General features: G+C 36.2%; 1 protein-coding gene across 1 annotated transcript in view; it reads left to right on the top strand.

Annotated features, from left to right (window-relative positions):
- Positions 1 to 14,843, top strand: part of ZFC3H1 (zinc finger C3H1-type containing) — a 56,676-nt gene extending 41,833 nt beyond the window's left edge. Inside the window, exons 23-35 of the mRNA XM_077913844.1 lie at positions 343 to 531; positions 1,156 to 1,393; positions 4,253 to 4,358; positions 4,445 to 4,643; positions 5,208 to 5,302; positions 9,013 to 9,123; positions 9,385 to 9,489; positions 9,612 to 9,777; positions 10,839 to 10,939; positions 12,729 to 12,830; positions 13,477 to 13,516; positions 13,763 to 13,825; positions 13,955 to 14,843. Coding sequence (XP_077769970.1) covers positions 343 to 531; positions 1,156 to 1,393; positions 4,253 to 4,358; positions 4,445 to 4,643; positions 5,208 to 5,302; positions 9,013 to 9,123; positions 9,385 to 9,489; positions 9,612 to 9,777; positions 10,839 to 10,939; positions 12,729 to 12,830; positions 13,477 to 13,516; positions 13,763 to 13,825; positions 13,955 to 14,092 — 1,653 coding nt within the window. The 3' untranslated portion in view covers positions 14,093 to 14,843. The remainder of the gene's footprint in view (positions 1 to 342; positions 532 to 1,155; positions 1,394 to 4,252; positions 4,359 to 4,444; positions 4,644 to 5,207; positions 5,303 to 9,012; positions 9,124 to 9,384; positions 9,490 to 9,611; positions 9,778 to 10,838; positions 10,940 to 12,728; positions 12,831 to 13,476; positions 13,517 to 13,762; positions 13,826 to 13,954) is intronic.
- Positions 14,844 to 17,309: the final 2,466 nt, after the last annotated feature.

The following is a 17,309-nucleotide window of genomic DNA, read 5'->3' as shown; positions in this document are numbered from 1 at the left end:
TTTAGTTTTCATTTGATTCCACTTTGCAACTTGTAGAAAGGGAAATCTAGATTATAATACTGGAAGTTGGGGGGGGCTGTTCTGTTTTTTTCTTGTTTTATTTTAAGTGAGCTCTGTGCCCAACGTGGGGTTTGAACTCAGGATCCTAAGATGAGGAGTTGCAAGGTCTACTGACTGAGCCAGACAGATGCCCCAGGAAGATGGGTTTATATATATTTATAATTAATCCATTTTGCAGAAATTGAAGATTTAATATAACATCTTATGAAATGTAGAAAATCTGTAGCTTTACAGTTTTGTTTTGTTTTACAAAATGTAATTATATGAAACCTCTCTGGGTAGTTTCTGCACCTAGAAAGCACATTTGAAGAAAAGGATTATGTATGTGAAAGGATGGTGGAGTTCCTCATGGGAGCAGCCAAGCAGGAAGCATCAGATGTTCTGTCCTTTCAGCTCCTAGAGGCTCTCTTGTTTAGAGTTCAGCTGCACATATTTACTGGAAGATGCCAGAGTGCACTTGCAGTTTTACAGGTAAACATTTATTACAGCTTTTAGTTATACTTTATAGAGAATTTTTTAAAGGTCTAAAACATTATAGGTTAGCATTATTTCATAAGAACACAGACTTTAGATTTGAATCCTGGTTTTGCCACTTACTAGTAAGTTGTGTAAAGTTATGACTGTTGCCTCATTTGCTTAATGGGGATAATGCCTTTTTAAGAGTGCTAATGAGGTTTAAATGAAAATAATGTATGCTGTGTACCTATCAGAATAAAACTTCAATATTCAGACAATAAGGAGGAAAGAAATTAGTCCATAGTGAAAATCTCCTCTATGGGTATGGTGGGGTTTCTTTGTTGTTTAGTTTTCTTTTTATCTTACTAGACCTTGAATGTCAAGACACTTAAAATGTACAAATAAATTGAATCTTTTTTCATAAATTATAAACCTTAGCACAGTAAAAATCTGGTATTAACATCTTGCTTTATTTTCATTAAAAAAAATTGGTGACTATCAATATTTTGACTTAGGTATTTAAGAACTACTCCAAAGAAATATGACACTTGTATACTTCTTTGCCTTTACATTTGAATCTTAATAGGAATAGGAGTTATTATTTTAAAAAACACAGATAATTTTTTTCATTTTACCTAGAATGCTTTGAAATCAGCTAATGGTGGAATAGTAGCTGAATACCTTAAAACAGGCGATCGATGTTTGGCATGGCTGGCCTACATACATCTTATTGAGTTCAACGTCCTCCCTTCAAAATTTTATGATCCGTCTAATGCCAATCCTTCAAGAATTGTTAACACAGAATCATTTGTAATGCCATGGCAAGCAGTTCAAGATGTAAAGACTAATCCTGACATGTTACTAGCAGTTTTTGAAGGTAAGATAAATGTTTATAAGTTATATAGAACGTCAGCTTATCCCTTTATAAGTCTTCATAATTAATAGGAACAAATTTGTATGTATATGTTTCACAAATGTGTATAGTTTCACACTTTGTTATATTAATGCTTAGAAGATTATGCATTGAAAAAAAAAGATGGTTAGGAATTGAATCGCGTAAGATAGACCTTTGGCGTATATGAAAGCCAGGAACTACATTACATAATTTTTCTGATTATAGCAAAAGAGATCAGCTAAATATGTAGATAATAGAGATTATATAGGTTTATTTGAGTTGACTGAATTAGAGAACCAGGTAATTTTTTTAAAGTAGTCCATCAAGGTGAAAGAAGAGAGTATTTTTTTCAGGTAACTATGGAAAACAGTAAGATATAAAAGCCTATTTCCTCCTGGTAGGAAGTATATAGCATAATCAGAAGATAAAATCTATGCATTTGATATAATTATTAAATGTATGAGGCCATGTAACTGTGTATTGGTATGTAGTCTAAATTCTGTGCTTACAGAAGAGACAAAGGTCTGTGATTTATAGAATTATACTGTACAGGTCATAAACCCAAAGCAAAGAGATTATTGTAGGTTGGCATGATGAAAGAAGTCTTCATAGAAGAATTAGGACTTGGAGCTGGACTTTGAAGCTTGACTCTGATGTGACATAGTTGGCTTCCTCAAAGATGTGACCCTTGTCTTATCTCTGTATTTCCCAAGGACATATAATGTCTGGCAGCTTACTAAGTACTTACTAAATATTTATTGAATAAACCAGCGAAGAAAGGAAGGAAAAGGAGGATATTCCTGTTAAGGGAGCTAAGTAAACAAAAAGCAACCTAGCAGTTGGTGCAACAATGGATTTGAAGGGAGGATCCTTATCAAAGCGAGGGTTTATGTTGTAGAATAGTAGGAATTAAGCTCGGTAAGTGGAATAATATCACATTTTCAAGTACTTTGTAAGTGTGGTAGAGTTGATGACAGTGGTTCTTGAAGAAAGGAAGCATGTGCTGCAGAGGAATGATCCCAAAGGTACAAAAATAACGAGAAGCTGATGGCCAAAAGTGAAGCACAAAAAAAGTAACCTGGGAAAGAGGGAATATTAATTAGCAACATTTGAACTCACATAGAGATGTGGGGGACAGATTAAATGTCAGGGAAGAAGAGAAGAAATAGTCCAAGATGATTGAAAATGTATTGATTAAAAACAGGTAAATTTGGGAAGACTGATTTTGGTAGTAGGAATAGTATTTGTGAATGGTAGGTAATTGGTGGGACACTTGGGGGGCTCAGCGGTTAAGCACCTGCCTTCAGCCCAGGGCATGATCCTAGGGTCCTGGGATTGAGCCCCATATTGGGCTCCCTGCATGGAGCCTGCTTCTCCCTCTGCCTGTGTCTCTGCGTCTCTCTGTGCCTCTCACGAATAAATAAATAAAATCTTTTTTGAAAAAAGAGTAATTAATTGGTGGTCCAAGTGGAGATGCTTGTTGGCAGACGGAAATAAGGAAGTGGACCTTAAATGAATGATTATGGATAGAAAAATAGATTTGAAAGTTATTAACATAGGAGCTATTGTAGTGCTTTACAGTTTGTAATGTGCTTTTGCTGTAAATTATTTCATAGTTGAAGGAGTGAGATATTTTCTCTGAGGAAATGGGACATTTAAGAGTATAGCAGGGGGGATCCCTGGGTGGCGCGGTGGTTTGGTGCCTGCCTTTGGCCCAGGGTGTGATCCTGGAGACCCGGGATTGAATCCCACATCGGGCTCCCGGTGCATGGAGCCTGCTTCTCCCTCTGCCTATGTCTCTGCCTCTCTCTCTCCCTCTCTCTCTCTGTGACTATCATAAATAAATAAAAATTAAAAAAAAAAAAAAAGTATAGCAGGGGCAGCCTGGGTGGCTCAGCAGTTAAGCGCTGCCTTCAGCCTGGGGTGTGATCCTGGAGACCTGGGATTGAGTCCCACATAGGGCTCCCTGCATGGAGCCTGCTTCTCCCTCTGCCTGTGTCTCTGCCCCTCCCCCCCCCGTCTCATGAATAAATAAATAAAATCTTAAAAAAAAAAAAAGAGTATAGCAGTAAGGAGTGAAAGAATAGTCCATGAATGAGACCAAGAAGACATGTAAATAAAGAAGAAATTGAAAAGAAGAAGAACATTATCAAATGCTAATCAAATAAAACAAATGGAGAGATCGGCTTTTATGTTTATTTAGATGATTTTTATAAATGAAGTTCAGAAGTGCATTTTCGGAATGACATTCACTTATAAACTGTAAATCCGGGATCTCTTGCTACCACTGAGCAAGGAGGAAATGGGTGACGGCTGTGCAAAGTGAAACAGTGACCCACTCTCTGAGACACAGAGTGGGGACTACAAGGGGAAAAGACCTGTTTTGAAGGAGTAAAGAAAGGATCTGGTGTAGGAGGAGACATTTAAATGGTTGTAGAACAGAGAGCAGCAGGGCCTGTTGAATTGGGTCAAGAAAGATGAAAAGATAATTTTAAAAAAAAGATAATTTGTTCTTTGATTTTTTTTTTTAGATCAGTTTTAAGGAATTTAGATAAATGCAGACATAGTTTTTATAGTGAAAACATTGAGATGTGCGAGAGCTCGTATCTAACGAATTGTTTTATTACCAGGAATATGAAGGTAAGAGATTGAGTTTATGGAGTTTGGAGATATCTGAAAATACCTCCTTTAGGTAGTAATAAGCCAGGATTTCAGTAAAGGATAAGACGATGGTCCAACAAAAGAGTAAGCTGCTGTGTTTCGATGGTATCCCTCTCAGAATTTAAATAACAATCCATTCATTTTATGTTTGATTTCTGTTACTGTGATATTTTTGGATAGATGCCGTGAAAGCTTGCACAGATGAGAACCTTACGGTTGAGGAGAGAGTAGAGGTCTGTGTTCCACTTTACACAAACATGATTGCTCTGCACCAGCTTCTGGAGAGGTAAAACTTGATTGACAACCAGCAGTTATCCTTGTGTTAAAAATTGATTTTTTTCATATGTTTAGACATGTTTTTTTCTTATTAAGGTATGAGGCTGCAGTGGAGCTTTGTAAACGTTTATTGGAAACATGTCCCATGAACTGCCAATTGTTGGAAGCCCTTGTTGCTTTATATTTGCAAACAGATCAGCATGACAAAGCCAGGGGAGTATGGCTTACTGCATTTGAAAAAAATCCTCAGAACGCAGAGGTTTTTTATCATATGTGCAAATTCTTCATGTTACAAGTAAGAAAAAAAGCCTCATAATTCTTAAAGGTGTTTTTGTGTTTCACATTTTCTTTTTTACTTTTTTTTTACATTTTCTTATTCTTTAAGATGTTTTAGGGATCAGCCTCTCCAGGAAGCTTTTCCTGGTCTTTTTCCCTTTGCAAACTGTGTTAGGTATTCTTTCTCTTTGCTAGAAATACTCTGCATAGTTCTATCATTGCACTTATTATATTGCTTTGTAGTTTTGTTTCTTGCTGCTTTATATACTATACTAAGGACTCTTTGAGGGCAAGGACCATGTCTTAATCAGATTTAGAGCCCCCAACACACTTAGTACCGGTGCTAAACATGCAATAGAAGTTTTTTGGACAGTTGGTAGTCGTGGTATATTGGGTGTTAAGCTGTTTAATGGTTGGTTGCATTTAATTGGAGATCAGAATATAGAAGTTATCTCTACCCCCACCTACTCAAAAAACTTAATGTAATCGGTGGGGGCGGTTAAGGGCTTTTTTTCCTTCCTTGACAGATGTAATTAAACATTCTAAGTCTAATGTGTATCCTTCCTTCCTCTTTTAAAAATAGAATCAAGGAGATAATCTTCTTCCATTTTTGGGGAAATTTATCGCATCCTTCTTTAAACCTGGGTTTGAGAAGTATAATAACTTGGATCTGTTTCGGTAAGTTTGTTGAACCCTTGATTTTATAGAAGAAAAAGATAATTTAGTGGAAAGTTGACAGATTTTTTTTTTTTGTGGGTTAATTACATTTTAGACTAATTGAAAAAAATCCTTGAATACTTTTACATAACTGTTATGAGGGCAGTAGAATTGAATAAAAACAAAAGATGTAATATACTTTGCATTCTTTGGATGAAAGACTAACAAAGGAAGGTTTGTATTAATAGTGACTCATTTTGCTTTTAATTCATTGTTATTGTTAACTTAGCACTTAATACTATAGCAACTATAGTACTTAATACTATCTGAGATTGCCTCAGATAATTCTCATACGTTTTGAAAAAATGAATTTTAATTTATTTGATTGGTGATCTCAAATGGATATAAATAATAAACCTTTTACTTTAAGTCTAAAGAGAACTGCTCTAACCTCTGAAGTACAGAGTGAAAAGTTTTTAAAGTCTTTTCTCAAGCATCACTTTCTCAGTAACTTATGTAGAGCTCTGTATTTACTGCAAGAGGCTGCAGGAAATCATAAGGAATTATTTTGGCCTGGCGAGGTGGAGGGGCGGGGCCGGCCTGTCTTCCCTCCTTCCTCCTCATCTCTCTCTAGGGATCAGCAAACTTTCACTTAAGGGCCATATAGTAAATGTTTTAGGCTTGCAAGTCATGTGGTCTATCACTACTCGTCACCTGTGCTGTTTTAGGGAAAAAGTAGTCATAGACAACATGTAAATGAATGAGCACGGCTGTATTCTAATAAAACCTAATTTACAAAAGTAGGTATAATCTCCTGATCCCAAGTAAAACAGCATGAAAGGAAAATACTTTTATTTTTTGTTATGAAGAACTGAGAGAAGGAAGGCCTAAGATACCTGGGTGGCTCATTCAGTTAAGCATCTGCTTTCAGCTCCGGTCCGGATCCCAGAGTTCCAGGATTGAGCCCCGCTTCGGGTTCCCTACTGCTTCTCCCTCTACTCCTCCCCAACTTGTGTTCGCTCTCTCGCTCACTCCCTTTCTCTCTCAAATAAATTAATTAAATATTCTTAAAAAAGTAAAAACATTTTAAGAAAGGAAGGAAGGTCTGTAAGGTGAAAATCTCCTAAAATTTTTTTGTTGTAGACAATAGCACAGATAAGATTTTGGTTTTACATATGCAAGTCTAATGCTTACATATATTTTTCTTAGGTGCTCTCTGCCTACCCTACAGTGTAGCTGTAGCAGTATTATATAAAAACATATTTTTAAAAAACCATATTTTTAAAAAGTAACCCATGTTTTGTTAATTTGGTGGTCTGTCTACCCTAGAATATTTTGTGAACATTCCAGTCTTATTTGAGATTTGGCAAAAGTTGGGGTCACTATTCTTTCCTAGACTTGAGTCTGTATGTCTGCTTTATGGTAACCAGTTTATTGACATAGTGATTTTAGTAGTTTCTGAAATTCTTTCTGCTGTTACATCTAGAATAATACCTTACAGTTATAAAAGAATTATTTAAAATACAAATTAATGGAGAAGAATTAAACTATTCTATAAGGAACTTAGAGATTGTTCAGCTTTCCCATGCTTTTTTTTTTTTTTTTAAAGATTTATTTATTTATTCATGATAGACATAGAGAAAGAGAGAGAGAGAGAGGCAGAGACACAGGAGGAGGGAGAAGCAGGCTCCATGCAGGGAGCCCGATACGGGACTCAATCCCGGGACTTCAGGATCGCACCCTGGGCCAAAGGCAGGCGCTAAACCGCTGAGCCACCCGGGGATCCCCGCTTTGTCTATGTTTAAGTTAGAGTTTTTTAATGTCTCAAATTTGTGCGTAGGACAGACCCTAAACTGAACTTTTTACAGATTTGCTGGCTCTGGTCTTCCCTTGGGCATGGAGGTACTTGGTTTAGTTGCCAGTTTCTAGTGGTAGCTAACCAAAGATCTTCAGATCTTCTTGATGTCAGCTTTAATGAAGCAGACTGTCGATAAACATTTTGAAATGGGCTGCCTCTAAATAATCTTCCCAGTGTTTACTAAGTCCCCTTGCTTTTTTAAATTTTCCATGGGAATAGTCATAATTCACAGTACACCAAGAGTTACAAGAAAAGAGTATCTTGTGTTTAGTTTATTTAAACTGAAGACCTTATTTACACAGAGTATACATTTTCTGTTAATTTAAGAAATCTTTTTAAAGTCAATTATTAGGAAAATGGCAGTAGGTGAGAGAATTTAAATTTATAAATGTAGCCAGATCATCAATGGGATAAGTCAGTGCTCTTGCTAGGTTCAATATTTTTTTTCCACTTTACGAGTAGAAACTGTAAAGCAAAATGCTTAGAATATCCTATATATTATAATATTTACCTAGAGTTGGATCTTGTCATTTCCCTTTCTATGTAACATTTACTATAAAGACAGAGGGCACGTGTGGGGGCTCAGGTGGCTGAGCATCTGGCTCTTCATTTCAGCTCACTTCATGTTCTCAGGGTTATGAGATCAGGCTCTGCATTGGTCTCCGTGCTCAGCGGGGAGTCTGCTGCTCTCCTTTTCCCTCTGCTGTCTCCCCCTCACCCCCCTCCCACTCTCTCTCAAATAAAAAAAAATTTTTTTTTTTTTTTAAGAAAGAACTAGGTAAGGTAATTTTCATGCATTTCAAGTCCATTTGAAGATTAGTACATAGCCACAAAAGTTAACTTGGGGATTTCATTTTACTGAAGTTAACCTAGGGATGGAGTCTCACACAGATTACATTTGAAGTGATCTCTTCTTACATCAGCTTTCAGTTGACAAATCTAACATCTTTAGAAGTTAAGTGATTATCTCATGGTACTATAGCTAGTTATAGCCAAGTCTGCAAGGTGATAACCTGACTTCTAGATGTCCCATTTCTTCTCTTGCTTATGGTTCCTCCTGCCCTCTGCTACCATACAGCTTCTCTAATCCATTAAAACCTAATTCCTTGAAATAATTTTTAGATCCAAGAGATCAGTGTGTTTCCTTTAAACACACTGTCCCTGCAGATGTTAGTAAATGTTGTACACACAGATTCAGATATATTGGGGGAGAAACCTCAATTAGTGAGTCAAATAGATTCTTCACTGATTGACTTCAGTACAGCCTTTAATATCCTATTAAATATCCTAATGTGGCTTTTTAAGAGAGGGCTGTAAATTTCAGTATTTCCCAGTCTTATTTGCTCACAGACCTCAGACCTCTTTTGACCAGTGCCTTATGGACCATTTGTTACAGAATACACTATGATATCCTATCTAAAATGAAACCTGCAATAGTACATTTGTATGTATGTATATGAGAAAGAGACTGTTTTCAGATGTCAAGTTTTGTAATTCTTAAAAAAGAATTTTTTTTCTTTACAAGTATAGATTTTGTGGGAGGATTTTAGAGACATGGTAATCCCATTTGTCCTGTTTTTCATTAGATTTAATTAGATGATTAATTTGGGGGCTAGAATAAATTCATTTTAAAGAGGAGTTACTCATGTGGGTATAAAATAGACTATGTAAATTCTAGAGATGTGACCAAACCAGTATGGTATACATGTGAAAATAAAGTTTCAAGACTACAAAAATACTTCAAAGAGAGTTAAGTTGAAGCAGAAGTGTTTTTGTTTTGTTTTGATTTGGTTTGGTTTCGTGAGTATTAGTAATCCATGTGTGCATAGGCATAATTTCAAACAGAGGTTTGTTGGTTTCTTATTTTTTTCAGGTATCTTTTAAATATCCCAGGACCACTTGACATTCCAGCCCGTTTATGTAAAGGGAATTTTGATGATGAGATGTTTAACTACCAAGTTCCTTATTTATGGCTGATTTACTGGTGAGACATTAGAGAGAAATATTGCATATTAGACTTGCCTTTGTTATTACTGAATTACACTGTATTAAAATTAATTTGGTGTTAAAGTCATTGAAGCAAAATTGAAGGGATGCTAAGGTTTATACATTATTAAAGAAGAAACATCAAAAGAAGGATTCCATTGTAATAATATCTGTAATGTTTAAAATAATACTTTTTCATTCCTTTACCTAATCTAATTGAGTTGTAGACATACAATGTTTTCCTTCATTTTTTAAACAGCCTTTGTCATCCTCTTCAATCAAGTATTAAAGAGACAGTGGAGGCATATGAGGCAGCATTAGGGGTGGCCATGAGATCTGATATAGTGCAGAAGATTTGGATGGAGTAAGTTTAGTTCATCTTAATAAGAATGGGATTTGGAATAAGGGGATATGGTGGGGAAAGGGGTGATCAGTTTTCTCAGTGAGAGAAACACTGCCTTAATTATAATATTTTTCTTTTGGCAGTTATCTTGTCTTTGCCAATAATAGAGCTGCTGGATCCAGAAACAAAGTCCAAGAATTCAAATTTTTTACTGATTTAGTGAATAGATGTTTGGTTACAGTCCCTGCCCGATACCCCATTCCTTTTAGCAGTGCTGATTACTGGTCCAACTATGAATTTCATAATAGGGTAAGAACTTAAAAACTTTTTTTTCTTTAGCTATTTGTATAAAAGAAGGGGGCTTAAAAAAATGACAGCAAATCTCTTGTTTGATGTCAGTAGAGCTTTTCTTAGGATCACTTTCCTAGCATTTACTGTTATTCTTGACCATGTTTCCTTCTTATGTCTTAAATCTAGGAACAGAGCCCTTTAAGATAAAATGTGCATATTGATTGTTATATTTAAGAAAATCTAACATTGAAGAGATGTTAAGGTTTAATACATATTAAAGAAGAAAGATTAAAAGAAGTAATTAAAATGATACCTGTAATGTTTGCTTGATTAGTTGGAAATTTTACTGAATGAAAAATACCATAATATACAGTGTACCTACTGTTTTTAGTTACTATTTGTCAATTGAATATTAGCTATAAGTAGAGCATAAAAATGCTGAAATTACATGCTGTTTAGAATTTTAATAGTAGAATGACTAATATATTTATAAGGTTATTTTCTTATAGGAAAGGAAGCAGAGGTTTGTTTTAGTTTATTTTTCAGAGACTCCTTTCATTCAGTACAATGTAGTCTAAAAGCTCCTATTAAAGCTCCATGTAGACTAAAACATATATGTATTTTATTTTTTGGTGGGATGGTTTTGTTGCTAATCGGGATAACCAATTATTATGCTTTGTACTTCTATGCCATTCTTTATCCCAGGATCTCAAACCACTTTATGGACATTAAGTCATTTACACACGGGCATTCCATGAGCAAGATGTGGCAGGTATTATTAGTCCTATGACTTGCCCAGCTATACAGCAAGTAAAGGTAGACTCAGGAATGTAAACCCGGACTCCTGGCTTCTTGTCAGTGTTCTCAGTCCATGGCTGTCATCACTAGATCATATTTCCTAATTCATATTTGGAAAGTCACTAATATAATTAATGGTAGGAACTGTAACTCACAGCATCATACATTATTATAATTTATACATTCATGTCTTAAAGACCATTTTGATTTTCTCATTAAAACACATAGGTAATTGGATTTCACATTTTGTTGCATTCATTTTCCCCCCTCAACCTTTACAGGTTATTTTCTTTTATTTGAGCTGTGTTCCAAAGACTCAGCATTCCAAAACCTTGGAACGGTTTTGCTCAATTATGCCAACTAATTCTGGACTTGCACTGAGGTAAGAAAAAATAAAATTATTTTTGGTCTCAGCTTAATAGTATATAGCTCTTCATATAAAATTATTCTTAAAAACTTGATAAGAATAGTCTTTTCTTTAGTATTTTCTCATTGATACATACTACTTTAATTTCAGAATTGTTAAGCAATATACAGCTATTCATGTAAAAGTCAGTGTAAAAATCTGGTCACTTTAGAAAACTACAGGTTATAAGAGGCATACAATTCAAGTAAAATTCATCTGTGTTCCCTCAGCACATGCCATCTGTCCTCAGCACATGCATTAGTAGCAAGAAGCATGTTTTACACAGCAAAGGAATATTACTTAAAAGGTTGTAAAGTGTTAACAGAGATAGCAGCCAACTATATATATTTTGGTTACTATGACTTGTTTTCATATAGGTCAGTTGCTTTCAGGTAATAGCATGCATCAGAGTCTCCTGGGATGCTTATTTAAAATGTAGATTCCTGGGGGCACCTGGCTGGCTCAGTCAGTAGAGCATGTGACTCTTGATCCTCAGGGTTGTGAGTTGGGCATAGAGCCTACTTTAAAAATAAGTACTAAAATAAGTACTTTAAAAATAAATACTAAATAAAATGCAGATTCCTGAGCTGGAGCCCTCAAATCACATTTGAGAAACATTTATCTAGGGATTTTATACCTTGAATGAGAGGGAGATTTCTGAGCATTTCTTTGTAGTTTCCCTGCTCTAACAGAGTAAACTTATTCTCACCCCCAAGAATTGTGCATTTTAATTCAGAATGGTACCCTCCATGGTAATATTTTGGCTTCTTCTTGTGCAGTCACTCCCACTGCATCAGTTGTCTTATGTTTCTAAGTTTGTTTTGTGGATCAATAAGGTACCTAAAATACCAAATATTATGTTTATTTATATTCCACTTAACCATGTATGTGGGAAAATGGTATGAGATTGAAAAAAATGTAAAGGCCTAAGGCTATGACAAAAATAGTGTTTCATAATAAAAGTTCTTAGTAAGCGTCCCAGTCTACGGAAACTAATACAGAAATTTCTATTATAAAACATCACCTTTGGGGCACCTGGGTGGCTCAGTCTAGTTAAGTGTCTACCTTTGGCTCAGTTCATGATCCCAGGGTGGTGGGATCGAGTGCCTCGTCTGACTCCCTGCTACTTCTGTCCCCCCGCCCCTCACCCTGTTCATATGTATATATAATAAAATCTTTTTTTAAAAAAAATAAAGCACTATCTTTGGTAAAACATGAAAAATAGAAAATGTTATATTTTGACTAGTTTCTATTAGGACAGGCTTCTAGGAATACAGATAGGGTAATTGTTGGTTTTAATGGTTAAAGCTCCACTTGTTTTGGTAGTTATTTCCTTGTAGTTATCCCCCCTCCCCCGAATAGAGAACTTAATAATTAGTCACTGTACTTAGATTTTAATCCAATAAACATTCATATTTATATTTACTCTTTAATTAAAAAAATACAAGGAAATTACATTAATATATCAAGTCATTTTCAAAAATTTTGAGGAGGGAGCATGTGGAGTGAGTGCTTTATTAGGACTACGTAGGCCTATTTTGTTTGTTGAATATGGTAGGGGTCTTGACTGGGCATCTTGCTAGTTTGCCTATTCCTGTTCCAGGGCAATTTTTGTAAGAGACATTCTATAGTTACTTGCTGAGTAGCCTTTAGGGATTATAACTGATCAAAAATTATACCTCATCAAATATTCTGCTCATAGAGCACATTTGGGGTTCCCTACACTTGCAATGCTTTTGTTCATTTTCCTGAATGTACTTTGCAGGCTACTTCAACATGAATGGGAAGAAAGCAATGTTCAGATTCTGAAACTTCAAGCCAAGATGTTTACATATAATATTCCAACATGCCTGGCCACCTGGAAAATGTAATGCAGCAATCATGTACATGTTTTTATAGCTATTGCTTTTATTTGTAAGGTTTGCTCCAGACAGGTAAATCTGAAATGACATCTTTTTTTTTTTTTTTTCCTGGACAGATCTCTGCTCTAATTTAGATTTATTTTGGCACTTGCTGAGGTTTTCTACGGAGAGTAAGGGAGTTCTTATTAACCATTGCTTCTAAAAGCAAAGTAGATGGAGTTCTATTTTTTTTTTTTTTTTTGAAGCAGAACATTTAAATAACAGTACTGCTATAAAACAAATCTGTTACACACATTTTAAGACCATCTTTTTTTAAACGTGGGGTTTCCCCGTATTATAGTCTGGTGTCGTCTTTCTTTTAAAGGTATTATTAGTGCCAGGTGTTTCTACTATAATTACGAGTATTTTTAACGAACGTTATTTATGTTCAAAACACTGGTCTGCTTAATTCTTGTAAAGTTGATAAAAATTGTTGAATTTTTCTTTTCACTATAGGTTACCCTCCTTGGAAGTTTAGCCTGTTACTTTCAGGAAGTTTTGTACTCAGATTCATTCCCACAGTCAGCTTTCTGCCAGTGGTAGTGTCTCATCTCGTTCAAAAATATATAAATTTTTCTTTTCCCTTTTCTATATTCCTTTTTTTTCCCTTAGAGCCATTGCTGCTGAGATTGTTCTAAAGGGACAGAGAGAGGTAAGCTATGATTGACTTATCAGATGGGTCACTTTGTTTTTAAGCTGTTCGGCCCCTTTTGTTGTGTCCTCAGTTTAAAAGGATTAAAACCTAAACATTCACGTGCTAAGAGCTCTAAACGTTGGGAAACTTGAAAACCCAATGTAACCATTTTGTATATGATGAGGTCCCAGTGAAATAACTAGGATTATGAAGGTGTTTTTCATCATGTTTCCTGATGGAATTGTGTATATATCTATCTTATAGGTCCACCGTTTATATCAGAGAGCCTTACAGAAGTTACCTCTTTGTGCATCACTGTGGAAAGATGTAATGCTTTTTATCTTTTATTTCATCTTGAAGTTTTCCTATAAATTTTCTGCATGTGCCATATCCATTGATGTGGTGATGCTCAAAATCTAGCTAAGTCTTACTTCTGTGCTTCCCTGTCTTTTACAGCAACTCTTGTTTGAAGCATCAGAAGGAGGTAAAACTGATAACCTGAGAAAACTAGTTTCCAAGTGCCAAGAGATTGGAGTCAGCCTAAATGAGCTCTTAAATTTAAACAGTTACAAAACAGAAAGCAAGAATCACTGAACACTGGGTGCAGTCAGTTCTAAGTCCTTATAATAATTGCCAAAATTATTTGAATGATCCTTCAAGATTAGGCTGATCCCTGGCTAAGGTCTGCATAAGGCAGACAAGCATTACTGATCATATCAAGTCCCCTACAATATCTATCCTCAAAACCGGAAGCAATGAACATGACCCTCTTCGGTTGGATAAATGAACTTCCTGTTTGGCCTACTTCTGGGCCCTGCCAGATTCTCATAACATCATGTACGTAAGTATAGTTCCTCAAAGTGACTGACATTTATTTTAATTTTGCTTTGTTTTTGTTTTTATTTTTTACTCCCCTCCCCCCCCTTTCTTTATGTTGTGCTATTCCTGATTCACTTGACACTCTCTGATGCCTGAGAGATTCTTGTTTGGGATTTAATTTCCAGGGCTGTGTTTACAGTAAAAAGCAGGCAGTCCCTTTTAGTTCTTCTTCTTTAAACCTTTTGAGATTCTTCATTTCAGGATTTAAAACTTAAGCAGTCCACCTTAAGGAAAGTGTAACTGCCATGGCCACAAGTCTGCTAGTTGCACTTGAATGCTCTAACAGGGTTGTTTATTGCCCTTTCTACGTTCTGGACTCCTTGCCGAGACTGTTTAACTTGAAGATTAAAGAAACTATTGCAAATGCCAGTGCATCAGAACCTAAGAGTGGTCAAATATTATGTGCAATTTTTTTGTAAAGAAATTTTAATTTATAATAAAGTTTAACAGTTTAAAGAACAGTTAATATTTGAACTGCTTTGTACTGAAATACTACTTTGTAGTATTAAAATTGTTTATAAACAAAATATTTTTAATATAAGTTAACTTTTTAAAAAATGTTGCTGTCTTTATTCACTTTTCACACTGTGGTGGGAAAGGGTTGAAGTAGGAGATACGGATTTTTCACTGTAACTGTAGCCTAACCTGCTTTCCCATAAAAAAATTTCCAGTGATTTTTTTAATTTACCACAAGGTAGATTTTCTTTTGTTTTCAAGGCAGCGAACACATAGGTTTGCATTACCATTAAATTCCTCATTCTGACGACCCGATGTTTAGAAAGTATCTCCCAACTGTAGTTTGCTTAGTGCCATGCTTATGTTGAATATCAGTATGACCAAATATAAAGAAGACCTTGCAGTTTTTTTTCCCGGTCTGTAGTCGGTTATTTGCACCTGGTAGAAAATTGGTTAATCACACAGACACAGTTTCACAAATCTGGTTTTATAGCCACAATTTAATCTAACTGTTGGAGGCAGAACAGCAGCCCCCTTGAAGTAGTAGGCACATTTGTACATCTGTACATTCATGTAATTCTTAGTCAAAACAAAACCATGTTTTGAGGCCCCACTGTGTGCGCACTGGATGGTGCATATTTGGCTAGCAAGTGCTGTTGGTGATGTAAGGAATGAAACCTACTTGTCTAGTGTCTTTCATTAAATCAAAAAGAAGCTAATTGATTTTCCCTTAAATCAAAGAAATATGGGAGGAAGATCATATTCTTCCATTGTATGCATTTAACTGTTTAACCTTAAAGGTTTTCCTGCTGTTTTTTGAACACCATGTTAGGTCCTTAGAAAAAATTCTTTCAGTCTATTCCCTCATAGTATAACGGTTTTGTTAACTGAAATGTCTCAATAGATTTTTTTTTTTTGAGACAGTGCTACATTTTGAACTTTTGTGTATTCTTAAACTTGACATTTGTTGAATTAACAATTCATCAGCAGTACCTTTTATTTAATTAATTTTTTTAAAAAAAGATTTATTCATGAGAGAGAGACACAGGCGGAGGGAGAAGCAGGCTCCATGCAGGGAGCCTGATGTGGGACTCCATCCCGGATCTCCAGGATCACGCCCTGGGCTGAAGGCGGCGCTAAACTGCTGAGCCACCCGGGCTGCCCCAGCAGTACCTTTTAAATCTTTTTTAAAAAAGAATACTTTGGGGGTGCCCGGGTGGCTCAGTTGGTTAAGTGTCTGCCTTTGTCTCAGGTCAAGATCTCCGAGTCCTGAGATCAAGCCCCACTTCGTGCTCCCTCTCAGCAGGGAGTCTGCTTTTCTCTCTCCCTCTGTTACTTCCCCCTGCTTGTGGTCTCTCTCTCTCTTTAAAAAAAAAAAAAAAAGAATACTTTTGGGGCACCTGGGTGGCTCAGTCAGGTGAGCGTCTGACTCTTGATTTTTGGCTTAGGTTATCATCTCAGGGTCATGAGATCAAGCCCTGCATCAGGCTTCATTCACACTAGACATAGAGCCTGCTTAAGATTCTTAAGATTCTCTCCCTCTGACCCCCACCCCCTATACCCTCTCCCTGAAGAAAAAAAAAAAAAAAGAAGAAAATGCTTTGGTGCATTTTCCAAGGTCCAGCCATGCAGGCTATACATTAACAACTCCAGGGGTCCCCATCACGTATTGTGCTTAGTCATGCAGGCAGAAGACCTAGCGTGTGTTACGCAGCTCTTTTCCTCTTTGATCAGTTGTCATACTGCTATTTAAAATCAAGAAGCTTGGGATGCCTGGGGGGCTTAGCGGTTGAGCATCTGCCTTCGGCTCAGGGCGTGACCCTGGGGTCCCCAGATCGAGTCCCACTTTGGGGCTCCCTGCATGGGGCCTGCTCCCTCTGCCTGTGTCTCTGCCACTCTCTCTGTGTCTCTCATGAATAAATAAATAGAATCTTAAAATAAAGAAGCTTGGGATGCCCAGCTGGCTCAGCAGTCAGTAGAGCATGCAACTCTTGATCTTTTGTTTGTAAGTTCAAGCCCCACATTGTGGGTGGGGTTTACTTAAAAAAAAGTATTTTAAGTAAATAAAATGAAGAAGCTCTTTGACAAATTACCTTTAAGATACTGTCTTATGTCACCCCTTCTTCCTGTCATTTTACAAATCCACTTTAACCTCAAAAAAAAAAAACAAAAACGCACTGCTTACAAGTAAGGAGTATGTATGCGTTTTGATCATCCTTCCATATTTTTACCCGTTTTTTAATTAAATGCTTTTAACATAGAATATTAAAACTTGGGATTAAAGTTGATAAAGTTACTGTGGTAGTATAAATACGGTATTTAACCTGCTGTACGACTTGAAGTCTTTGGGCAGAGAAGCGGCAAACAGCAAACAGCGAGGAAAGCTTAGTCCCTGAGAACTGCAGTTGTTCACTCTCCCCTGCTCCCACCGCGGGGGAAATACAAAAGGGGCATTTTAGGCTTCGGGGCTTTATCT

This window comes from Canis aureus, chromosome 11 (genome assembly GCF_053574225.1).
Source record: "Canis aureus isolate CA01 chromosome 11, VMU_Caureus_v.1.0, whole genome shotgun sequence".
In the NCBI taxonomy this organism is placed as follows: domain Eukaryota; kingdom Metazoa; phylum Chordata; class Mammalia; order Carnivora; family Canidae; genus Canis; species Canis aureus.
This window is presented reverse-complemented; position numbering and strand designations above follow the sequence as displayed.